Here is a 26268-nt window from a genome sequence, read left to right on the forward strand (position 1 = left end):
TGACAGTCTTAGAGTAGGAACATGGGCCATTTTGAAGAAAAAGAAGGAAAAAGCTCTTCCCTCAGCAGACTGGAATTTACTATCTCAGATGGCTAAGAGGGGAGGTTGCTCATTGAGTCCATTTAACAAAGAAATTGATAAAATTCTGGATATTAAGTGGATCATTAAATTCAAGGAAGTGTAGTCTGTCCATGGCCTCCTCTACCGTCAAGATGAGGCCACATGCAGGTCGATGGAGCAATACCTTATCTCCTGCCTGGGTAGCCTCCTACCTGCCGGCATGAACATCCAACTCACAGACCTCCGTTGATACCCCCGCCCCCCCCCTTACCCCCATCCCTATCTATTATTTCAGTCTGGTTCTCTTTCTCTCTCTTTTCCCCCCCCTCACTATAATCTCCCACCAGCCCTACCTTTCTTTCTCTTTTATTTCCCATAATTCTCCACCTTCCCCCCCACCCCATTTCCCTCCAGCCTATAACTTCCCAGCTCTCTACTTTATCTCTCCCCCCACTCCTTATCCCCCCTTGACCATCCCATGTTACTTCACTGCTGATGAAGGGTTTCGGCCCGAAACGTCGTTACTACCTCCTCCCATAGATGCTGTCTGGCCTATTGAGTTCTGCCAGCATTTTGTGTTTTTAAGTGTAGGAAAATGCCATTCAGGTTGAAGATCAGGCATAGGTTTGAAGAATAGCTGAACAGACACAAAGGATTGGAGACTGCTTCCTACTCCTCGTTCTTTCATTTTCACAGGCCCACTCACATTCCTGGTGCGTTGCATTAATTACACCAGCATATATCCAACAAGAACTGGAAAAGGTACATGCCTGCACAAGAAGCACTGTTTGGGAGAGCGGGCAAGGAAGTGGCAGATGGAATACAAATTCGGGAGGTGTCAGGTTATGTGCTTTAGCAGGATGAATAAAGTTGTAAACTGTTTTCTAAATGGAGGAGATAATTCAGATATTGGAGATGTGAAGGGACTTGGAAGTGCTAATTCAGAAGTTGCTAAATGTTAACTTGCAGATTGAGTGGGTAGTAAGGAAGGTAAATGCAATGTTATATTAGGTTCAAGGGGATTAGAATATAAAAGCAAGGATGTAATGCTGAGGCTTCATAAGGCATTGGTCAGACTGTACTTAGAGTATTGTGAGCAGCTTTTGGCCTTTTATCCAAGAAAAGATGTGCTGGCATTGGAGAGGGTCCAGAGGAATGAAACACTTGATGTAGGAGGAGCATTTGATGCCTCCGGTTCTGTACTCAATGGATTCAGAGGATGAGAGGGATGTTGTTTAAACCTACTGGATAATAAAAGTTCTGGATTGAGTGGACGTGGAAAGGATGTTCCCATTTGTGTTTTATTTTCTGTGTTTTTTGCTCCTTTTTGCCATTTGCGCAATTTTTTTGATGTCTTTTTCATTGAACGGGTTCCATGGTTTTCTTTGTTTTGTGGCTGTCCACAGAGAAGACGAAACTCAGGGGTGTAAACTGCATATATACTTCGATAGTAAGTATACTTTGAACCTACAATCTGAGAGCACAGCCTCAGAATAAAGGGATGTCCCTTTAAAACTGAGATGAGGAAGAATTTCTTTAGCCAGAAAGAAGTGAAAGTAGTGAATCTGTGGAATTCATTGCCATATGTGGCTGTGGAGGCCAAGTCATTGGGTACATTTAAGGCAAAGATTGATAGGTCTTTAATTGGAAAGGCTAAAGGTTATGGGGATAAAATGGCAGAATAGAGTTTAAAAAGAAAACAATGATTGAGAAGACTTGATGAAGTCTGTTCCCAAATCTTATTGTCACATGCCCTGTTATGGATAAGATGGGACAAGATGTGGGGTATAAAAACTGCTAAAGAATTTAGGGCCAAATTATTTGCTTCTGTGTTCTGGATACTTTTCAATTTGATCATTAGGTAGTTTTTGTGTATTAAGCATACTCACCCACAGTGGGATCTCCATCTGAAACCATAACGATGAGTGATACAGATCGAGGATCCAGCAGGCCATGGATGTCAGCATTGGTTAATATCTGAATGGCTGACAGGATTGCTTCATTGATGTTTGTTCCTGATTTAAAACAAGAAAGTTTGGTGAATAGGAACATAAGAAACTAAGTTCAGGAGTGTGCTACCTGCTCCCTAAAGCCTGCCCTACTATTCAATGGACGATCTCTGCTGGCCTCAACAATTCTTTTTTGTCAGATTCCCATCACCCTCACTTGTCTACCTACCTATAAGTATATCTGATGATCTGGCCTCCACCACCCTCGAGGGCAGAGAATTTCAGAGACCTACATCCTATGAGAGTTGCTACATACTTCAGTTTTAAATGTCAGTCTCTTATCTTCCGGCCATATTCCCTCCCTTGTTCCAGACTCTTTCACTAGTGGAAACTTCTCAACATCTACCCTGTCAAACTTCCTGCTGCTCTCCGCATCATCGATCATGTGCTCAGCTAGACTCACTCCTATCTGGTATCTTTCCTGTCAGCCCTTTACCTCTTCCATGTATCGCCTCCCAGCTGCTCACATCGTCCCCCACCCATCCACCTACCTTCCCCGTCACCTACTCTCCCCTATCACCTACCAACTTGTATTCCTTCCCCACCCTCCACCTTCTTATTCTGACTTCTGCCCCTTTCCTTCCTAGTCCTGATGAAAGGTCTCAGCCCAAAACATTGAATGTTTATTCCTCTCCGTAGTGCTGAGTTCCTTCAGCACTTTGTGTGGGTGTTGCTCCTTTAGATTTTGTATGTTTAAACATACCATATGCCTTTGAGGGATCTATAGATGTGGGCCCCAAGGTCCCTTCGCTCCTTCACACTGCTAAGAATTCCTGCCATTAACCCTGTATTCTGCCTTGAAGTTCAACTTTCCAAAGAGTTTAACTTCACATTTTACTGGATTGAACTCCATCCGCCACTTCTCAGTCCAGCTCTGCATTCTATCAATGTCCCAGCTATGACAACCTTTTACACAATCTACACAACACCACCAACTTTTATCTCATCTGGAAACTTGCAAACCCACCCTTCCACTTCCTCATCCAAGTTATCAAAATCACAAACAGCACAGATCCCAAAACAGATTCCCACAGGTCACCGACATCCAGGCAGAAAACACTTCATCTACTTCCACTTTCTGCCTTCTGTGGGCAAGCTAATTCTGTAACCACATAGGCAAGTTTTCCCGATACAATGCCTCTTGATTTTCTGAATGAGCCTTCCATGGGGAACCTAATTAATTATCTGCCTTTTGATACTTCGGCCCAATATAAACTCCATTTACCCAATTACTCAGTCAACAACTCAAATAATAGAAAACACATATTTAAAACTCTTTGAAATGACCATCAGTAGAGTAAGTTGCAGGTTAAATGGTGCATTAGTTCTTTACTTTTAAGTTAATTGTCTGAAAGCCTATTTTCCCTTCTTTCACTGGCAGTGATACAAATAGATTTACACCACACAAGTATTAGACCAAACCCCACCTCTAGCATGAGAATATATGATTATGATATTCAAAGGTAATACCATCTTTGAATCTTCTGCCATCTACATCCCGTGCTCAGCAAGGTTGTCAACAGTTAAAAAATCCTCGAAATATATTAATTAGATTTTGTCATCATAACATGGTAAATTATGCATAGATCTATCTTAGCGGCAGATTAATACAATGAGATGTTTTTAATCTATCTGCTAATGTAGAATAATGTTTCAAACAAATCACCATGCACAATGCCAAAGATGATTCAGTGATTTTAAAAAACATTGGAAACCACTTTTAGAGGCATTAATATGGAAAATATAAACAAGAAATGTTTTCTGAATGATTCAGTGGGGCTATCCAGTAAGTAGAAGTTATTTTGGGCTCAGCTGTGTAGTTGCCCAGTCAGCTGATCTCAGCTCTTTGAATGAAGAATAACAAGCCTCGGGTTTCTGAATTAATTGGCATTTTGTTCCCATTGGTTTATATGTGTAGCTACAAGTTCAGCCTTGGAGCAGAATCAGTTATGGTTCCTACATAATTGGAGTAGTTATCATCATTTCCAGGGTTCCCAATTGAATAATGGCTATTTGAATAAAGGGCTGGAATAGAGGCATTCTCTGCAGATCTTTAAAAAGGAAAGAAATGTAAATGGACAGAGATTTCTGGTGTAGAAAAGCTGAAAGACAAACACAGATATTTAATGACAAAACCATGCCAGCCAATGAGATGGAAGTGGTAGTGGAATATGAGTCAGAGCAGATTATTGTTGCAAAGGAAAGTTAATTTAAAGCGGGGCAAACAGCATTTCAAAAGCTCTCCCTGTCTAAGTAGGATAATACTTTTCAAATGTGGAAAGGATGTTTCCCATGGTGGAGGAGTCTAGGACAAGAGGGCACAGCTTCAGGATAGAAAGACCTACATTTAAAACAGAGATATGGGGAAATTTCTTTAGCCAGAGGGTGGTGAATTTGTGGAGTTTATTACCACAGGCAGCTGTGGAGGCCAGGTCGATGGGTGTATTTAAGGCAGAGCTTGATAGGTTCTTGATTGGACATGGCATCAGAGGTTGCGGGGAGAAGGCCGGGGAGTGGGGCTGGGGGGCGGGGGGGAATGATCAGCCATGATCGAATGGCAGAGCAGACTCTATTGGCCAAATGGCCTAATTCTGCTCCTATGTCTTATGGTCTTATAGCTCCTCTTAAAATAGGCAATAGATAGAAAATAGTTACATGTAAATTATGCACATAATCTCACAATGAGGTTACCAAACATGATTAGCAGGAGCAATATGTTATAATCTCTACTCTACTGGTGTAGCTGTTGGACCTATATACAGCCAATAAATAAACATATCTGAATCAGAATCAGGTTTATTATCATTGATATATGGAGTGAAATTTGTTGTTTTGCAGCAGCAGTACATTGCAATACATAAAAGTTACTATAAGTTACACAAATAAATAGTACAAAAGGTGAACCCATGAAAACTACTTCATTATTCCTCTTTTCCACTATTTATTTATTTATTGTAACTTATGGTAATTGTATGTCTTCATCTGTACTGCTGCGACAAAACAACAAATTCCACAAGATATACATTATCAGAGATAATAACCCTGATATGTTGGTTTATTGACTGTATATAGTTCCAACAGCAACAATTGCGGAGAAGAGGCTATAAAATAATTCTCCTGTTAGTCAAGTCTGGTAACCTCACTGCTTGAAGTGCCTGAGATCATACACATATTTGTCAATAATTTTTAAATGACCACTTTAGTGGCACGGAAAGCAAGTTCAAACTCTAGTTTTCTAAATCTTGCAAATACTACATGTTTAGTATCCCTTGTCTAAGAACAGATTGGGTCTATATCCTTTGGCTGAAGGTGAATCCTGAGACTAGCAGTGAGTCGCTCTGTGCTTTTCGACACATCCTTGATGTACCCACCACCATTGGGCTGGATATTCTTAATGTATTTTTTGGCCTCTGCAATCTGGACAGATGTGGCTGGAACCAGGTGTTGACTCCAAAACCGGATGTTGTGGTTGAAGTCGATGATGGTGAATTGGTCCTGAGGACGCAGATCATCCAGGATGGTTGCCATGGCTTCAACAGTCTAATCGTGAAAAATGAAGAATACATTGAAAATACATTAGAGTTTGCATTGTATTTGGCTTCAGGTTCCCACAGTTCTCATAGACTCATGGAGGAAGGCATTTCACCACCGCTGGCCATCAAGTACCCTATCCATACCAATCCCATTTTCAAGCCCTCAGTCTGTAGCTTTGCATATCATGGTGTCTCAAAGTCAAAGCCAATGTCAATTTATTATCAAAGTAAACTTATTAACAAAGTCCAAGTAAAATGCTTATCTAAATGTTTCTTCAGTGTTGTGAGAGTACCTGCCTCCACCACCTCCTCAAACATCAGGATAAAAAATAATCATTCTTCCTCAAATCCTTTCTATATCTTCTCTCCCTTCTGTTAAATCTATGCCTTCGGGTCATAGTCACCACTCCAAGGAGTTAAGTTTTTCCTCTATTTATCCTAACTGTACACCTCATAATTTTGCCTCCTCTGTTCCAAAGAACACAAACCAGCCTATCCTGTCTCTGCTCATGGCTGGAAGACTCAGGAAACGTCCTGATGAATCCTCTCTGTATCCTCTCCAATACTGCCTGGTAAACGATCTCTGTACTCTGTTCAATACCTCCTGGTAAACGATCTCTGTACTCTGTCCAGTACCTCCAGGTGAATCCTCTCTGTACCCACTCCAGTACCTCCTAGTGAACCCTCTCTGTTCTCTCTCCAATACCTCCTGGTGAATCCTCTCTGTATCCTTTCCAATACCATTGTATTCTTCCTATGGTGTGGTGGCCAGAACTGCACATAGCACAGGTTGCCCTTGGCTTAAGAAACACTTGACTTGTGGACACTCCTACATGCTGATGAGGTCCCATGATATTAAAGACAGTAGTTCCTCTGAATGGCAGAACTAGTTTCCTCCACTCTCTTTACTTTTGGAAATTGTTCTTTCATATCAGTCTGAAATGCTTTTATTGTTGTTCATTACAAGGCATAGAGGTATCATTCCCATATTGAGCGATGTGTATTTCCTGACTCATGGACAAAATAGATTTCAGTACAGCTGTATGAACAGAACCCGGTTATTATCCTGGGACAACTGATACTCTGACTGTAGCCTAACTAATGATTTATATAGTTGTACTGCATCTCCCCACTCTTGTATTTATTTTTAATAGAATAATAGAGCACTACAGTCCAGAAGCAGATCTTTTGGCCCATCTAGTCCATGCTGAACCGTTATTCTACCTAGTTCCATAGACCCACGCCTGGACAACAGCCTTCCATACCCCTCCCATCTATGTACTTGTCCAAACTTCTCTTAAGTGTTGCAATCAAACCCACGTCCGTCACTTTTGCTGGCAGCTCATTTTACACACACACCACTCGCTGAGTGAAGAAGTTTCCCTTTAATATTTTTCCTATCACCCTTAACCCATGACCTCTAATTCTAGTCTCTGAGGGGACAAAACCTGTTTGTAGTAACCCCATCTATACCCCTCATAATTCCGTGTATCTCGACCAACTCTCCCCTCATTCTCTTACACTACAGGGAATAAATTCATAACCTATTCAACCTTTCCCTAATAACACAAGTCAGGGCAACATCCTTGTAAATTTTTTTCTGTACTCTTTCAATCTCATTGCTATATTTGCTCAGAATAGGTGACCAGAACTGCACAAGTATTCCACATGTCTTCTTAACCTGCCAGCCTTCTGTAATATGAAAATCCTTCTGTTATTCCATTTTTCTTATGGTTCTGGCATTTATTATGTATTTTCCAGCTTATTAGTCATCCAAAAACATATAACCTCACAATTTCCAGGGTTTTCTCTCTCCATCTTTACCGACAAGTCAATATTGGTCTTTAACTGTAAACCACCTTTCCTATTATTACCAATCACTGAATGAAAATTATCTCTAAAAATGGAGATGCTGAAAAAAAAACAAACAGAAAATATTGCAAAGGTTTAGAGCAAGTACAGTAGGTCAGGCAGCATCTGCGGGAAAAGAAATAGTACCCTGTTTCTTTCTTCATAGATGCTGCCTGACTTAGAACATAGAAGAGTGCAGCACAGCAGTAGATCCTTTGGCCTATGATGTTGTGCCAAACTAATTAAACTAATGATACTAATTAAACTAACCAACTCTGCATATAATCCAGTCTGTGCATATTCCTGACAAAGGGTCTCGGCCCGAAACGTCGACAGCGCTTCTCCCTATAGATGCTGCCTGGCCTGCTGTGTTCCACCAGCATTTTGTGTGTGTTGTTCTCTGCATATTCATCTGCTTTTCTAACTCTTGCATAAAACGACTTGCCCCACATCACCTTTGAACTCCCCCCTCCTCAATCACCTGAAAAATGTCAACTCTAGCATTGGACGTTTTGAGCCTGGGTAAAATATACCAACTGTTATTCAGTGCCTCTCATAATTTTATGAACTTCTGTCAGACCTTCTCTCAGCTTCTGAAGCTCTAGAGAAGTCAACCCAAGTTCGTCCAACAACCAGGCAAAATCCTGATAAACCTTTTCTGCACCCTCTCCAAAGCCTCTATATCCTTCCTCTAATGGGGCAACCAGAACTGAATACAGTACTCCAGAAACAGCCTAACTAGAGTTTTATGAAGAGGCAGTCTGCTAAGTGTTTCAGCATTTTACAAGGATGTTGCTGGGATTGAGGACCCAAGTTATAGGACAAGGTTGAATACATTAGGACTTTATTCCCTGGTGTAGCGGAGAATGAGGGGAGATCTAACAGAGATATACAAAATTATCAGAGCTATTGATTGGATAAATACTTGAAGACTTTTTTCCACTGAGGTTGAGTGAGACTGGAACCACAGGTCATATGTTTAGGGTGAAAGGAGAAATATTCATGGTGACCCGAGGGAGAACTTCTTCATTCAGAGAATGCTGCGTGTGGAATGAGCTGCCAGTATAAGAGGTAGATGCAGGTTTAATTATAACATTTAAGAGAAGTTTGGATTGGTACATGGAAGGATATAGTGAGCTAAGATTTGGATGCAGTTAGATGGGATTATGCAGAAAACCAGGCTGGCATGGACTAGAGGGGTTGAGTGTCTGTTTCTGTGCTGTAATGCTCTATAACTCCATTTTCTGTTTTAATTTATTCTCCATTATTATGTCAGCTGCAAACCTGCCAGTCATAGCTCCTACATTCACATTGATTGATACAATTACCATGCTCTGTATGTTCCTTCAGTGAAAAACTGTCCCCCTCGTTCCTATTAAATATTTCTTCCTTGTTTTCCTTGAATACTGTTTGATGTACTGATGTATGGAATGATCTGTCTGCATGGTGGGCAAACAAGAGCGTTTCACTGTATCTAGATGCCGGTGACAATAATAAACCAATTACCATTTACCAGTTACTTACCTGCTTCATTTTGATTCCCCACATTGAGCCGCTGACATCGATGACAAAGATTATGTTTTTCAGAAGAGGTGGCAGATTGACCGGAGCAAAGAAATGAACAAAGTAGCCATCCGAAATCTGGAGCAAAGTGGACAATTCAGTCAGTGTTTTAACTCAAAGACAATGACCCTTCAAAGAGAAAAAGAATTAACTGAGAAGGTTGTAGGCGTTGGGTACAAAACACAGAGTAACCTGAAGGGCTCCTCCATTGAGCTCCCGTTTCACATCGTATTTCACCACAATGCTGCCATCAATGGCCGTTTCAGGACAGCCTGGGCATTTCCGCTGCTGGTCCACAGTTGGCTTGAAGGTCAGATGAGCCTGTAGAAACAAAATGGGTTGTGAATGCCACTCCTAACATTGGTGTTCAATGGTAAAACACAGAATGGGTTGCTTGGTTGTAGATCAGGAATCATAGATTCAGAGAGTCACAGAGCACCACATCACATAAACAGGCACTTTGGCCCATTTAGTCTGTGCTAAACTATTATCCTGTCTAGTCCCATCCAGTCACACTTGACGCATAGCCCTACATATCTATCCCTTTCATTTCCTATGCAAGGTTCTTCTAAGTGTTGAAATTGAGCCCACATCCATCACTTCTCAGGCTCTCACTTCCCCCTCTGAGTGAAGAAGTTCCCCCTCATGCTCCCCTTAAATTCTTCATCTTTCATTCTTAACCTATGACCTCTAATTCTAGTCTCACCCAACCTCAGTGGAGAAAACCTGCTTGCATTTGCCCTAGTTGTACCTCTCATAATTCTGTACACCTCAATCAAATCTCCCCTATGCTCCCGGGAATAAAATCTTAACCTATTCAGCTTTTCCCTATAACTCAGGTCCTCAAGTCCCAGCAACAACCTAGTAGATTTTCTCTGTACTCTTTCAATCTAATTGATATCTTTCCTTAGGCAGGCGATCAAAACTGCAGACAATACTCCAAATTAGGCCTCATCAATGTCTTATACAACTTCAACATAACATCCCAAATCCTGTATTTAATACTTCGATTTATGAACCACTGATCACTTTGTGATCCTATCTATCTGTGATAGAAGATACTGTAATGGGAGTTTCTCCTCCATTATCCAATCAGATAACCTCCTTGCAGGCTGGTCCCAGACATTTGCCAATTTATAAGAAGAAAGACAAGAATGCCTAGTGTTTATATAGTGTCTTTTACATCCTATTTGGGATAAGTGCTTCGAAGAATTTCTGAAATGCAGGCACTGGTTCCATGTGAGAAAAAATCGAAATAAGCTATTTTCAAATGCATTGACACATCAGGAATAATTATCTGAAGCACTGGATTGATGCAAATTTAGACTGTAATTTTCAATTAAAGAAACTTAACAAAATTTTAAAGACATTTAATTTACAAGGAAAGTTGGGTGCTTCTAAAAGTAAAAATGTCAGAGGAGAAGTAGTTGTTGGATCCTGATACATCTGCCATCCTAAGGTTTTTTTGGAAGTTGAGAATAAGGCATAAAATCTGTTGCTTATGATTCTTTTATAACCTGTATGAACAGTGCGGAAGACCAGCTTTTCACCCTAAGACCTTAAGATTATTGAAAAGACCCCTAGTATGATAAGATGGACTCTTGCCTTTACAGAATACCTCAATATGGTTTTAGTGGACATGGAGAGGATGTTTCCTGTAGTGGTGGAATCTAGGACTAGAGAGCACAGCCTCAGAATACAAGGACATCCCTTTAGAACAGAGATGAGGAGGAATTTCTTTATCCAGAGGGTGGTGAATCTGTGGAAATCTTTGCCACAGACAGCTGTGAAGACCGTTAATGGGTATATTTAAAGTGGGGAGTTGATAAGTTCTTGATTAGTAAGGGCATCGAAGGTTATGGGGACAAGGTAGGAGACTGGGATTAAGATGGATAGTAAATCAACCATGGTGGAATGGCAGAGCAGATTCAATGGGCTGAATGGCCTAATGCTGCTCCTATGTCTTATGGTCTAATGGTCTCATAGCAACAAAGTGCCAAGAGAACAAAGAAAAAGAAGACTAAAATGTAGTCGTAGAGTTCTAATACCAAGCAAGAGCTAACTGAAATTCCCCTGATAACAGTTAACCAGTAAAATAGCCACATTCTAGTAATGTGACACCAGCTACTAAAACAAAGAAATTTTCAGAAAAATACAAAGGCAAGTGCTCCGTAATTACTGGAAAATTCACTGAACAATTATATATATATTTAGGTGAATATACAAAAACATAAGCAAACATAGGAAAGCGAAACTACAGTCACCTCCAACATAATGATTATTCAAAAATTAATAAAGAGATAACTCTAAGTTGCTTATAGATTCCACAAGTGTGAGTTCATTAAAACCTCTGGTGCTACTATCCTGTCTTACATTATAGCCCATTCGCCTGACACCTGTCAGCTAAACATCTTCCCAACTTTACATGCAAAGTGCTGGAGGAACCCTAAAAGTTAGTGGCTAAAGTACACATATGGAATAAAATGTGGATAAATACATGAATGCCAGTATGTATTCATTATCTTTTATTTAGCGATACTGCCTCTTTCGGCCCTTTGAGCCACGTCATGCCAGCAATCCCACAACTCCCAACTAACACAAAACTAACCATGGGACAATTCACAGTGACCAACTAACCTACCCGGTACAGCTTTGGACTGTGGGAGGAAACCGCAGCACCCGGGAAAAACCTACACATTCCTTGAGTGGAACCTACAGAGACTCCAGACAGAATGGCACCGGAGTTGAACTTTAAACTCCAAAATGGCCCGAGCTGTAATAATATCGTGCTAACTGCTATGCTTCTGCGGTGCCATGCTATTTGCAATGTAAACAGCATTATAGAAAGTGCAGTGCGGTGGAGGGGTAAATAGAATGATTGATCAAATTAACTACCTGGGGGAAGAAACTTTTAGGATGGCGTGGTTTTTGTTTCAGTGGCTCTATGGCGCTTTCCAGAAGGAAGTTTTTGGGAAAGGGAGTTTGCAGGGTGACTTAGTGTCTGTAATGATATTTTCTATCCACTTCCTTGTTCTGCTCACTTGCAAGTCCCACAGTCATGGCAGACTGCTGCCAATAACCCGACAGTTTCCTGTCATTTTCGTATATTATGAGAGGATGCTGCACCAAACCAGACAGTAATGGCTGACGTGAGGACGCTCCCTATGATGGCAGTGAAGAATTGCAGCAGGATGTCCCAGGGAAGATGGAATTTTACCAACTGCTGCAAGAAGTGCATCCTTTATTGAGCCTTTTTGTTAATGAAGGATATATGATTTTATAGTGAGATCCTATGAAATAATGATGCCCAGGAACCAGAATATTGAAACGTTGCTAACTATCACAATCACCGTGATGGTCTACATACAATCATAAGAAATACAAACAGGAGTAGTTCATCTGGCCCTTCAAGCATGCTCCACCATTCAATAAGATCATGTCTGATTTGTCTGTGGACTCAGCTCTACCTATCTTCCTCTCCCATAATACTTAATTCCCTTGCCATACAAAAATCTTTCTAACTGTTAGAGTCTCTATTGTTTCCCTGGGCAGCAAATTTCACAGTTTTTAAAAAAATCTCTGTCCTAAATCTATTCCAGTAAATCTATTCCCCCAAACCTTGAGGCTATGTCCCCTACTTCTAGCCTCACTTACCGGTGGAAACAGCTTTCCTGCCTCTATCCCTTTAAAAATGCTATGTTTCTATAAAATCCCCTCTCATCCTTCTAAATTCCTGAAGGTCTCCCAGGAAATCACAGTCAAAGTTGTGACTCTGCTTACCTTGTTCTCTCCTTTCGTTATATGGATGAGTCCATCAAACTGTGTTCCGAGCTTATTAGGTGCTTCGAGGAAGGCAATACCTTGTGGCTCAAAAATGTAGACGTCAACCTAAGGGAAATATAGATGAGGTTTTCAATAAAAGTACCGTGAATTCTGGAGATCTGATATAAATACAGGAATGAAATGGATGAAGCATTTCATTCCATTCTATGTGAAGAAAGAAGCTAAACTAACATTTCAATTTGCAGACTGATTGATATCAAATTCTTTTCTACTCTCTCTTTGAAGGTGAAATCTTTTCCAAAGATGGTCACGTAATCCAAATGTGGCAGTTTAATAGTCAAATGTACATGTTAAGATCTCCTTTACAGGTCTTTATGTCCTCTCTGGTTCACAGACTAGGGACAATGTCACATGAGACAGGGATAGTGTCGTCTGATTGAATGAAGAAATCACAGGGTGTTCTACAAAGGCCCTGATTTTTAGCAGCCTTCTTCATCAAAATGAACTTGCTTGACAACGTGTTAGTTTGTGTGCACACACACACACACATGTGCAAATTCTGAGAAGCACCAAACATCAAACAGGTAGTAAGCACAAGTCAACTTAGCCTTTACTGATCTTAATGAATCCCTTGTTGTGAAGCTAGAGTGTAGTCAGAGATCAGGTACAAGGTTGAAATGCTTTGCTTTGAACATGTCCTATGTCCAAAGGAAAACTAGGGTGCTCCAGCTTATTGTAGACAGATAAATCATAAAAGATTATTAGGCACTACATTTTGAGTATGAGAAGGAGGTACAGAAGCCGGAAGTCCTACACTACCAGGTTCAAGAAATGTTACTTCCCTCAGTAATTCAGTTCTTGAACCAACTCGCAAAACCTTAATCAGCACCGCAGCTTAGTAACGCTATGACCACTCTGATTGCTTTGCACTCAAATAGATATTTTTTTAGGTTCTAATTGTGAATTTTTGTAAAAATTATGTATAGTTTATGCTTTGCTTTTCTTCTGAATGCTGCTTATGTGATGCTATATGCCTGTGATGCTGTTGCAAGTAAGTTTTCATTGTACCCCGAAGACTTGTACTTGTGCATATGACAATAAACTCAAGTTTGTTTTTGATCTTTGATCCCACTAACTTAGCCCTGAAATTGTGGGCACTTCATGGGATAAAATGGATTGGACAGTCCTGATTGAAACACTTCAATTAGGTTTAGTTCCTTCATTAACCTTGCCTTGTGGTTACACCAAACCTCTGTGGATGCAATTCCTTAGAACTTTGAGGTGCAGGTTCTACCCCCAGTCAGTTCAGAGGAGAGGACTATGGATGATAAAAACCTTCAAGACACCAAGTCCAGTCTGCAGTGCTTTCCTTACAGCTTGAGCTACCTGAGTCTCACTTTACTACTTCAACAAATAGAGGCATTTAAAAAATCATTCCAATTATTCCACCGTCACCAGCAACCAGCAATCCTAATGAGATCATAGAAAACTCTTGAGGTGATTGAAAATCTGAAGTAAAACTGAAAGTATTAGATCTATGGAGAAAACTGGTCAACATCTCAGGAAAAGTGAAGCAAAGTAAACCTGTTGCTATGGCAATACCTTTTAATCTGAACTGTTAACTCTTTCTCTCTCTCCATATATGCCGCCTGGCCTGGTATTAAATATACAGTAATAATTTTAATGCTTATTACCTGATGAAATGTACAATAATAATGCAACATTAATGGAAATATAATCAGAGATACTAATGCTGAATTGAAGAGGGGGAATCTGTAAATATGAATGATATAGATATGCTTGATATTTTAAAGAGGTTGGTGCTAGATTTGGGAATGAACTTCTTATTGGAATTCAAGTGATTAAAGATTCATCACATACATGAAACATAGATTGAAATGCATCTTTTGTTTCAACCACCAACACAGTCCAAGGATGGGTGGGAGATGCCTGCAAGTGTTACCATGCTTCTGTTGCCAACATAGCATGCCCACAACTTACTAACCCTAATCTTTGGAATGTGTGATGAAATGACATGGTTATGGGAAGAACCAGCAAAGTCCTTACAGACAGTGATGTGAAGTGAACCTCGATTGGAGACGGCTGGCGCTGTAAAGCGGTGTACTAATCTTTATGCTGCCATACAGCCCCTGGGAGTGGGAAGTGATGCAAAATATTCCAACCTTGGTCAACTGTTCACTTTAGATAACCTTTGGTAATTTCTCCACTATTCCCTTCCCTTTTTTAAATTTTCCACTCTAGCTCCCTTCTCACTCCTCTTCTTCTCACCTGCCTATCACCTCCCTCTGGTGCCTCCCCTCCCCTTTCTCTCATGACCCACTCTCCTCTCCTACCAGATACCTTCTTCTTCAGCCCTTTACCTTTTCTACTTATCATCTCTGAGCTTCTCACTCCATTCCCCCCTCCCTCACCCACCCACCTTCCCTCACACCTGTCTTCATCTATTACCTTCCAGCTTATTCTCCTTCCCCTTCCTCCTCACCCTGAATTCTTATTCTGGCATCCAATCCTGATGAAGGGTCTCGGCATGAAACATCAACAGCTTATTCTTCTCATAGAAACGTGGAAAACCTGCAGCATAATACAGGCCCTTCGGCCCACAAAGCTGTGCTGAACATGTCCGTGCCTTAGAATTACCGAGGCTTACCCATAGCCCTCTATTTTTCTAAGCTCCAGGTACCTATCCAGGAGTCTCCTAAAAGACCCGTTCATTTCCGCCTCCACCACTGCCGTTGGCAGCCCATTCCATGCACTCACCACTCTCTGTGTAAGAAATTTCTCCTGACATCTCCTCTGTACCTACTTCTAAGCACCTTAAAACTATTTCCCTCTCGTGCTAGCCATTTCAGCTCCGGGAAAAAGCCTCTGACTATCCACACGATCAATGCCTCTCATTATCTTGTACACTTCTATCAGGTCACCTCTCATCCTTTGTCGCTCCAAGGAGAAAAGGCTGAGTTCACTCAACCTATTCTCATAAGGCATGCTCCCCAATCTAGGCAACATCCTTGTAAATCTCCTCTGCACCCTTTCTATGGTTTCCACGTCCTTCCTGTAGTGAGGCGACCAGAATTGAGCACAGCACTCCAAGTGGGGTCTGACCAGGGTCCTAGATAGCTACAACATTACCTCTCGGCTCCTAAACTCAATCCCACGGTTGATGAAGGCCAATGCACCATATGCCTTCTTAACCAAAGCTGCACAGCAGCTTTGAGTATCCTATGGACTCGGACCCCAAGATCCCTCTGATCTTCCACACTGCCGAGAGTCTTACCATTAATGTTATATTCTGCCAATATATTTGACCTACCAAAATGAACCACTTCACACTTATCTGGGTTGAACTCCATCTGCCACTTCTCAGCCCAGTTTTGCATCCTATCAATGTCCTGCTGTAACCTCTGACAGCCCTCCACACTATCCACAACACCTCCAACCTTTGTGTCATCAGCAAACTTACTAACCCATCCCTCCATTTCCTCATCCAGGTCATTTATGAAAATCACAAAGAGTAAGGGTCCCAGAACAGATCCCTGAGGCACTCCACTGGTGACCGACCTCCATGCCGAATATGACCCATCTGCAACCACTCTTTGCCTTCTGTGGGGAAGCCAGTTCTGGATCTACAAAGCAATGTCCCTTTGGATCCCATGCCTCTTTACTTTCTCAATAAGCCTTGCATGGGGTACCTTGTTCAATGCCTTGCTGAAATCCATATACACTACATCTACTGCTCTACCTTCATCAATGTGTAGTTACATCCCCAAAAAATTCAATCAGGCTCATAAGACATGACCTGCCTTTCACAAAGCCATGCTGACTATTCCTAACCATATTATGCCTCTCCAAATGTTCATAAATCCTGCCTCTCAGGATCTTCTCCATCAACCTACCAACCACTGAAGTAAGACTCACCGGTCTATAATTTCCTGGGCTATCTCTACTCCCTTTCTTGAAAAAGGGAACAACATCTGCAACCCTCCAATCCTCTGGAACCTCTCCTGTCCTCATTGATGATGCAAAGATCATTGCCAGAGGCTCAGCTTCCCACAGTAGCCTGAGGTACATCCCGTCTGGTCCCGGTGACTTCTCCGTAGATGCTGCCTGACCTGCTGTGTTTCTCCACCATGTTCTGCATTTGTCCCTGGATTTCCAGCAACTGCACAATCTCTTGTGTTTGTGGATCACTTTAAGGTATTTTTAATTAGGGGTATGGTATATAGAGAAGGCTCTATATTGTCCACAGCTACATCGAATGACTTCCACAATACCTATAATAGGTTTCACCCTGTTAGCGTAAGATCTACAGAGCAGATATTTATCAGGAACACTATTATGCAGGGCCCTTAATGTTATCAAGTATTCCTCCCACACATCTTTGACCTCCTATTGTTTCAGTAGGACAAAAACTGTTAAGGTGGGAAACAGCTTCTTCCCCAGGGCATGAGTCTACTGAACTCCCTGCCACCAACCACCCAGGTTTCAGCACTAATGAAACGCCAGTAGTGTTTCACTGCTTACTTTTAACTTTTGTCCTAAACACACCTCATGCTAAATGTAAATCTTCTGGAATATATTTTATTATTTGTTAATTTATTTGTGGGTAATATTACTTTATGTGTTGTGTGGGAGTTATATGTGTCATGTTGTGCACCTTGTCCAGAGGAACATCGTTTAGCGGTACACGTTTTGAATGAAAATAAACTTGAACTTGAATTTTCTCATGTACCTGGAACTGCCTCACCAAGCTTCCTGGTTGAAGAACAATAATTTGCTCATAAAATCCCAGTCGTCGCTGTAGCAGCTCTTGGCAGTAAAGCTCAAAACTGATTTTACTTCCTCCAGGGACATTCACATCAGCTTTAAAGTGCTCCATCTCACGGCCATATGTCCTGACCACATAAACAATCAATAAATTGTTGAATGGTATATCAGACAAATATATACAATATATACAGTACATGTTTAAAGTTCAAGGTAAATTTGTTATTAAAATACATATATGTCACCATATACTACCCTGAGATCCATTTTCTAGCAGGCATTCACCAAAGGTACAAAGAAACTCAATAGAATCCATGAAAAACTAAACACACACACACACACACACACTGTAAGAGGACAAACTGTGCACTTTCAAAATCAGATAAGTGAAAACAAAAGTAAGCAAGTAATTAATAAATAATATTGAGAACATCCGTTAGAAGCCTTATGGTCAGGCATGATGCTACTGCTTATCCAATTGATGAACCACAAGCCTTTTGATCTCCGATTGACCTCTTAACCAAGGAACTGATCCATTACTTAAACAAGATGTGTAAGGAGCAAGAGAAAAGCTTCACCTAATAAGCCCAGCAGCTTTTCCTTGAGTTCTTGCTTCTTCATAAAGACGTCTGGCTAAATTCTTCTCCTGCACGGACCCGACAAATGTGATATCATTCACAGTCCTGTTTAAGACAAGAGAACATTTTAATTGATCCTCATAATTGCAATACAAAAACACAAGAGATTCTGCAGATGCTGGAGGAACACACAAAATGCTGGAGGAACTCAGCAGGTCAGGCAAGATTCATGGAAAGGAATAACGGGTTTCGCTCAGAAACTCTTCATCACATCTGGTGTGTAACATAGAGAGCATGCTAACAGTTTGTAACACCATCTGGTATGGAAGGACCACTGCACAGTGTTGGAAAGAGTTGTAAACTCAGCCAGCTCCATCATAGGCACAAGTCAGCCCAGCATCGATGACATCTTCAAAAGATGATGCCTCAAAAAAGTAGTATCCATCATTAAGAAACCCCATCACCCAGGGCTTGCCCTTTTCTCTTTGCTACCATCAAGGAGGAGGTACAGGAGGCTTAAGACACACACTCCTCACTTTAGGAGTAGCTTCTTCCCATGTGCCCAAGTAGATTACCTCACAATTTTTTTAGTTCCCTTTTCCACTACTTATTTAATTATATATATATATATATATATATATATATAGTGAATAAGGAGTGAAAAAGCTATACTTCCGCTGTGGAAACAACAGCATGGTTTTAGATAGAAACTTCATTTGCTCCTGACATTGTCATGGTCCGGATCGGTTCCCCTTTAAACTTAGTTAGGTTGCGATCCGAACCATTGACGCCTTGTTCCCTTCTAATTCCGTTTCACGCGTCCCTTGAGCTTGGCAATCGAGGTAGTCCACCCTCGACCCGAACCGGCAGCTTATAAGCCCCTGGATTTAGCAGTTCGGGGCAAGAGTGTTAAGAAGCCTTCGCAGTTCGCCGCCGCTGCTACGACAAGCCAGAGTGATCCAGCCCGCATCGGAGTACCAGCAATTCCCCTTCCGTCGCCAGAGTGATCCAGCCCGCATCGGAGTACCAGCAATTCCCCTTCCATCGCCAGAGTGATCCAGCCCGCATCGGAGTACCAGCAATTCCCCTTCCGTCGCCAGAGTGATCCAGCCCGCATCGGAGTACCAGCAATTCCCCTTCCGTCGCCAGAGTGATCCAGCCCACATCGGAGTACCAGCAATTCACCTTCCGTCACCAGAGTGATCCAGCCCGCATCGGAGTACCAGCAATTCACCTTCCGTCACCAGAGTGACCCAGCCCGCATCGGAGTACCAGCAATTCACCTTCCGTCACCAGAGTGGTCCAGCCCACATCGGAGTACCAGCAATTCACCTTCCGTCGCCTGAGTGACCCAGCCCACATCGGAGTACCAGCAATTCACCTTCCGTCACCAGAGTGACCCTGCCCGCATCGGAGTACCAGCAATTCCCCTTCCGTCACCAGAGTGACCCAGCCCGCATCGGAGTACCAGCAATTCACCTTCCGTCGCCAGAGTGATCCAGCCCACATCGGAGTACCAGCAATTCATCCTCCGTCACCAGAGTGATCCAGCCCGCATCGGAGTACCAGTGATTCACCTTCCGTCACCAGAGTGATCCAGCCCGCATCGGAGTACCAGCGATTCACCTTCCGTCGCCAGAGTGACCCAGCCCGCATCGGAGTACCAGCAATTCACCTTCCGTCGCCAGAGTGATCCAGCCCGCATCGGAGTACCAGCAATTCACCTTCCGTCACCAGAGTGATCCAGCCCGCATCGGAGTACCAGCAATTCCCCTTCCGTTGCCAGAGTGTGTCCGGGCAAGGTCAATCTACCAGGGGTGAGTTGAAGGCAGAGTCCTGGCTCGAAGTTCATGCCCCTTGTCCCTGTCTACTCCTCGAAGAGTCCCGGCTCGGTGCCTGAGTTGAAGGCAGAGTTCGGACTCGACGTTCATGCCTCTTGTCCATGTTTACCCTTCAAAGAGTCCCGGCTCGGTGCCTGAGTGGAAGGTGGAGTTCCAGCTTGATGTTCATGCCCAGTGTCTGTGTCTACCCCCTGAAGAAGAGTCCCGGCTCAGTGCCTGATCTGAAGGAGGAGTCCTGATTCAAGATTCCTTGTCGTGTATTTTGGTGTCCACGTTTCTGGCTGCAGTGATCCATGGTGTCCATGCATCTGGCGGCGGTGAATCAAGGTCCCAGTCTTCAAGTCCAAGGTCCGCGGCTGTCCATGTTCCCCCGTCCAAGTCCAAGGTCCGCGGCTGTCCATGTTCCCATTGTCCAAGTCCAACGTCCGCCGCTGTCCACGTTCCCCCTGTCCAAGTCCAAGGTCCGCGGCTGTCCACGTTCCCCCGTCCAAGGTCAGCGGCTGTCCACGTTCCCCCGTCCAAGTCCAAGGTCCGCGGCTGTCCATGTTCCCATTGTCCAAGTCCAAGGTCCGCGGCTGTCCACGTTCCCCCGTCCAAGGTCAGCGGCTGTCCACGTTCCCCCGTCCAAGTCCAAGGTCTGCGGCTGTCCATGCTCCCCCGTCCAAGTCCAAGGTCCGCGGCTGTCCACGTTCCCCCGTCCAAGGTCAGCGGCTGTCCACGTTCCCCCGTCCAAGTCCAAGGTCTGCGGCTGTCCACGTTCCCCCTGTCCAAGTCCAAGGTCCGCTGCTGTCCACGTTCCCATTGTCCAAGTCCAAGGTCCGCGGCTGTCCATGTTCCCCCTGTCCAAGTCCAAGGTCCGTGGCTGTCCACGTTCCCCCTGTCCAAGTCCAAGGTCCGCGGCTGTCCACGTTCCCCCTGTCCAAGTCCAAGGTCCACGGCTGTCCACGTTCCCCCGTCCAAGGTCAGCGGCTGTCCACGTTCCCCCGTCCAAGTCCAAGGTCTGCGGCTGTCCACGTTCCCCCTGTCCAAGTCCAAGGTCCGCTGCTGTCCATGTTCCCATTGTCCAAGTCCAAGGTCCGCGGCTGTCCATGTTCCCCCGTCCAAGTCCAAGGTCCGCTGCTGTCCATGTTCCCATTGTCCAAGTCCAAGGTCCGCGGCCGTCCACGTTCCCCCTGTCCAAGTCCAAGGTCCGCGGCTGTCCATGTTCCCCCTGTCCAAGTCCAAGGTCCGCGGCTGTCCATGTTCCCCCGTCCAAGTCCAAGGTCTGCGGCTGTCCACATTCCCCCTGTCCAAGTCCAAGGTCTGCGGCTGTCCATGTTCCCTCTGTCTGAGTCCAAGGTCTGCTGCTGTCCACATTCCCCCTGTCCAAGTCCAAGGTCCGCGGCTGTCCATGTTCCCCCTGTCCAAGTCCAAGGTCCGCGGCTGTCCACGTTCCCATTGTCCAAGTCCAAGGTCTGCGGCTGTCCACATTCCCCCTGTCCAAGTCCAAGGTCCGCGGCTGTCCATGTTCCCCCTGTCCAAGTCCAAGGTCTGCGGCTGTCCACGTTCCCATTGTCCAAGTCCAAGGTCCGCGGCTGTCCATGTTCCCCCGTCCAAGTCCAAGGTCCGCGGCTGTCCATGTTCCCTCTGTCCGAGTCCAAGGTCCGCTGCTGTCCACATTCCCCCTGTCCAAGTCCAAGGTCCGCGGCTGTCCATGTTCCCCCTGTCCAAGTCCAAGGTCCGTGGCTGTCCAGGTTCCCACTGTCCAAGTCCAAGGGCCGCGATTGTCCACGTTCCCTCTGTCCAGGTCCAAGGGCCGCGACTGTCCACGTTCCCACTGTCCTAGTCCAAGGGCCGCGGCTGTCCACGTTCCCATTGTCCAAGTCCAAGGTCTGCGGCTGTCCAGGTTCCCACTGTCCAAGTCCAAGGTCTGCGGCTGTCCACGTTCCCCCTGTCCAAGTCCAAGGTCCGCTGCTGTCCACGTTCCCATTGTCCAAGTCCAAGGTCCGCGGCTGTCCACGTTCCCCCCGTCCAAGTCCAAGGTCCTCGGCTGTCCACGTTCCCTCTGTCCGAGTCCAAGGTCCGCGGCTGTCCATGTTCCCATTGTCCAAGTCCAAGGTCCGCGGCTGTCCATGTTCCCATTGTCCAAGTCCAAGGTCCGCGGCTGTCCATGTTCCCTGTTTCCAAGTCCAAGGTCCGCTGCTGTCCACGTTCCCATTGTCCAAGTCCAAGGTCCGCGGCTGTCCACGTTCCCCCTGTCCAAGTCCAAGGTCCGCGGCTGTCCATGTTCCCCCTGTCCAAGTCCAAGGTCCGCTGCTGTCCACGTTCCCATTGTCCAAGTCCAAGGTCCGCGGCTGTCCACGTTCCCCCTGTCCAAGTCCAAGGTCTGCGGCTGTCCACGTTCCCCCTGTCCAAGTCATGACCGCAGCGATCCCAGTTCCCTGTTTCCAAGTCCCAGGTCCACGACGATCCTAGTTCCTAGTCCCCTAGTCCGAGGTTCATATTCCTCTTTGTCCTCCTTGATTTCCCGATCTTCTGTGTAGTGAGTAATAAACGCTATTTTATTGTACCTAAGAAAGATGTGTTTGTGTCCTGCTTGTGGGTCCTCTCCCAGCACCCTTGTCCCCACCTCGTTACAGACATATACCTCTGACCTTCTGCCAGCCAAAGTGCTTTCCTACTTCATATTTTCTGACTGTGCAGGAAGGGACCTAATACAGATCTGAAAATGCTCATTTCAAAATAAAAGATAGATATGCTTAATCACACAGAAAAAAACCATAAATCAATTGCCTGAAATCTGAACTTTCATTCCATAGCTGATGACATCCTTGATCACGTCATTGACCCTGTACCACAAAAACGTGAGATAATTCCTGTGGTCACCTCGGAGGAGAAAACAATGGAACATTTGTTGTATGTCTGCAGGGATAGCGACCTGCTCCTTCCAAAAACAGACCAAAACCCCCCAGGAGGGAGTTATTGAAGTCTGGACCTATAACAGAAATGGAGCTCTTTGTGCTGCAATTCTTGAAGGTAGATCTGTCTGATTTCCCAGATGCATCTCTGCTATTTGGAACAGTGAACCTAAGCCTATTTCTTTTGCATGCCTTTCGGCAGATGAACCTGGCGAAGTAATCAAATGGAGAAAAATGGCCACCATTTTCTTCTTTGAGTCTTTCTTTCTTTCTTTCTTTCTTTCTTTTCCAATCTTTTTATTATTATTATTAATATCAACATAATAAGATTAATACATAGATAATGGGATTACAAACATACAAATTTAAACTGAACATGAAAGGATACATAAGCAATAGTTACAATATAAATGAGTCTTCCCAAATCATGGACAATACAAGTAACATATAAACAAAGCAAAACTAGGTATATCATAATATATATTAAAAAAAACAGAAAAGAGAAAAAGAAAAAAAAATTATGCTAGAAAAACTAATCTAACAACCTAATAACTAATAAGGAAAAAAAAAGAAAAAAGAAAAAAAAGGAAAAAAAATGAAAAAAATGGGCTGTTTATAATATCTAACAAAAATACAAAATCATCAGTGTCATCAACTCCGATCCTCTCAACATATGTAAAATCAAAACTGGAAAAACAAATAGGCTTGGAACAGGGTCACATTACATCATATGAAAATATTGAATAAATGGTCTCCATATCTTTTCAAACTTAATAGAAGGGTCAAATACCACACTTCTAATTTTTTCAAAATTTAGACATAACATGGTTTGAGAAAACCAATGAAATACAGTAGGAGGATTAATTTCTTTCCAATTCAACAAAATAGATCTTCTAGCCATTAATGTAAGAAATGCAATCATTCAACAAGCAGAAGAAGATAAATGGACTGAGTCCATCATTGGTAAACCAAAAATTGCAGTAATAGCAAGAGGTTGTAAATCAATGTTCAATACCATGGAAATAATATCAAAAATGTCTTTCCAATATTTTTTCAAAAGCAGACAAGACCAAAACATATGAGTTAAAGATGCTATCTCAGAATGACATCTGTCACAAATAGGATTTATATAGGAATAAAAATGAGCCAATTTATCCTTGGACATATGAGCCCTATGCACAACTTTAAACTGTATTAATGAATGTTTAGCACATATAGATGATAAATTGACTAATTGAAGAATTTTATCCCAATTCTCAATAGGGATAGTAAGGTTAAGTTCTCTTTCCCAATCATTTTTAATCTTATAGAAGGGCTCGGAATGTATCTTCATAATTATATTGTAGAGTTTTGATATTACCCCTTTCTGAAAAGGATTTAGTTCTAGCAAATTCTCCAAAATACCCCAAGACTCAAGATTTGGAAAGGTAGGAAGTACAGTATTTAAGAAATTCCTAATCTGTAAATATCTAAAAAAAATGAAATCTAGGCAAATTATATTTATTAGATAATTGTTCAATAGACATAAAACAATTATCCAAAAATAAATCGGAAAATCGTAGTAATCCTTTAGTCTTCCACGTTGAATAAGCTTGGTCTATAATAGAAGGATAAAAAAAGAAATTGGATACAATAGGAATATTTAAAACAAACTGAGTCAACCCAAAAAATTTCCAAAATTGAAACCATATAAGTAAAATATGTTTAACTATCGGATTGTCAATTCGTTTCTGCAATTTAGAAAGAGCAAAGGGAAGAGAAGACCCTAAAATAGAACCCAATGAAAATCCTTGTACAGATTTAATTTCCAGGTTCACCCAATGAGGGCTAAAAGATAAATCCCAATCCTTTAACCAACATATCAAATACCGGATATTGACTGCCCAATAATAAAATCTAAAATTAGGCAATGCCAATTCACCTTCCTTCCTTGCCTTCTGTAAATATTTTTTACCTAATCTAGGATTTTTATTCTGCCATATATATGGGGAGATTTTTGAATCAACATTAGCAAAAAAAGATTTCAGAATAAAAATTTGTACCGCTTGAAATATATATAAAAACTTGGGTAAAATAATCATCTTAATAGCATTAATCCGACCTATCAGAGATAAAGATAATGGTGACCATTTAGTGAACAAACATTTAATCTGATCGATTAAGGGTAAAAAATTAACCTTAAATAAGTCCTTATAATTTTTTGTGATTTTAATCCCTGTATATAAATGAGTCATTAACTAATTTAAAAGGTAAATTTCCATAAATTGGAACCTGTCTATTTAAAGGAAACAATTCACTCTTATTAAGATTTAATTTATACCCAGAAAAATTACTAAATTGAGCCAACAATGATATAACTGCAGGAATGGATTTCTCAGGATCAGAAATAAATAATAATAAATCATCTGCATATAATGATAGCTTATGTATATCTGTCCCACGATTAATGCCAAAAATGTTCAGTGATTCTCTAATAGCAATTGCCAAGGGTTCTAAAGCAAAATCAAATAATAATGGACTAAGAGGACAACCTTGTCTAGTACCCCGAAATAAATGAAAAAAGGGAGATCTTTGATTGTTAGTAAAAACCGAGGCTACTGGAGTATGATATATCAGTTTAATCCAGGAAATGAATGTCGGACTAAAATTAAACTTCTCAAGCACAGTAAATAAGTATGGCCATTCAACTCTATCAAATGCTTTCTCCGCATCTAATGAAATGACACATTCTGAGGTGCTATGTGAAGGAGTATAAACAATATTCAATAATCTCCTAACATTGAAAAAAGAATAGCGATTTTTAATAAAACTAGTTTGATCTTCCGAGATAATTTGAGGTAATACCTTCTCCAGCCTGGATGCCAGTAACTTGGAAAAGATCTTGGAATCTACATTCAATAAGGATATTGGTCTATAGGATGCACAGTCAGTAGGGTCTTTATCTTTCTTCAATATTAAAGAAATGGAAGCTTTATAAAAAGATTGTGGCAGATTACCCAATCTAATTGCTTCTTCAAAAACCCTGCATAACCAAGGAGAAAGAGTAGAAGAAAAACATTAATTTTTTTTTACTGTATACCCATCTGGACCTGGTGCTTTCCCAGAATTCATGGAGGAAATAACCCCTTTAATTTCTGCATCCGTAATAGGAGTTTCTAATATTGAAAGATCATCTGATGATAATTTTGGAAAGTTCAATTTCCCAAGAAAATCATACATGATATAATCATGAGGGAATTCAGAATGATACAGGGAGGTATAAAAATCTTGAAAAGATTTGTTTATCTCATCATGGTTAACTGTCAAATCACCATTCTGCTGACGAATCTTAATAATTTGGCGTTTAACCAAAGCATTCTTCAATTGAT

The 26268-nt window shown here is 42.3% G+C and overlaps 1 protein-coding gene across 1 annotated transcript in view; it reads right to left on the minus strand.

The window, feature by feature from the left end:
• The window catches only part of itih2 (inter-alpha-trypsin inhibitor heavy chain 2), a 101356-nt gene that overhangs the window by 35081 nt on the left and 40007 nt on the right, over positions 1–26268 (minus strand). Inside the window, exons 5-11 of the mRNA XM_073066524.1 lie at positions 18163–18267; positions 17550–17712; positions 12797–12904; positions 9209–9337; positions 8978–9094; positions 5441–5609; positions 1950–2075 (exon numbers count right to left, since the gene is read on the minus strand). Of these exons, the coding sequence (XP_072922625.1) occupies positions 1950–2075; positions 5441–5609; positions 8978–9094; positions 9209–9337; positions 12797–12904; positions 17550–17712; positions 18163–18267 (917 nt within the window). The remainder of the gene's footprint in view (positions 1–1949; positions 2076–5440; positions 5610–8977; positions 9095–9208; positions 9338–12796; positions 12905–17549; positions 17713–18162; positions 18268–26268) is intronic.

Source organism: Hemitrygon akajei, chromosome 14 (assembly GCF_048418815.1).
Source record: "Hemitrygon akajei chromosome 14, sHemAka1.3, whole genome shotgun sequence".
Lineage (NCBI taxonomy): Eukaryota > Metazoa > Chordata > Chondrichthyes > Myliobatiformes > Dasyatidae > Hemitrygon > Hemitrygon akajei.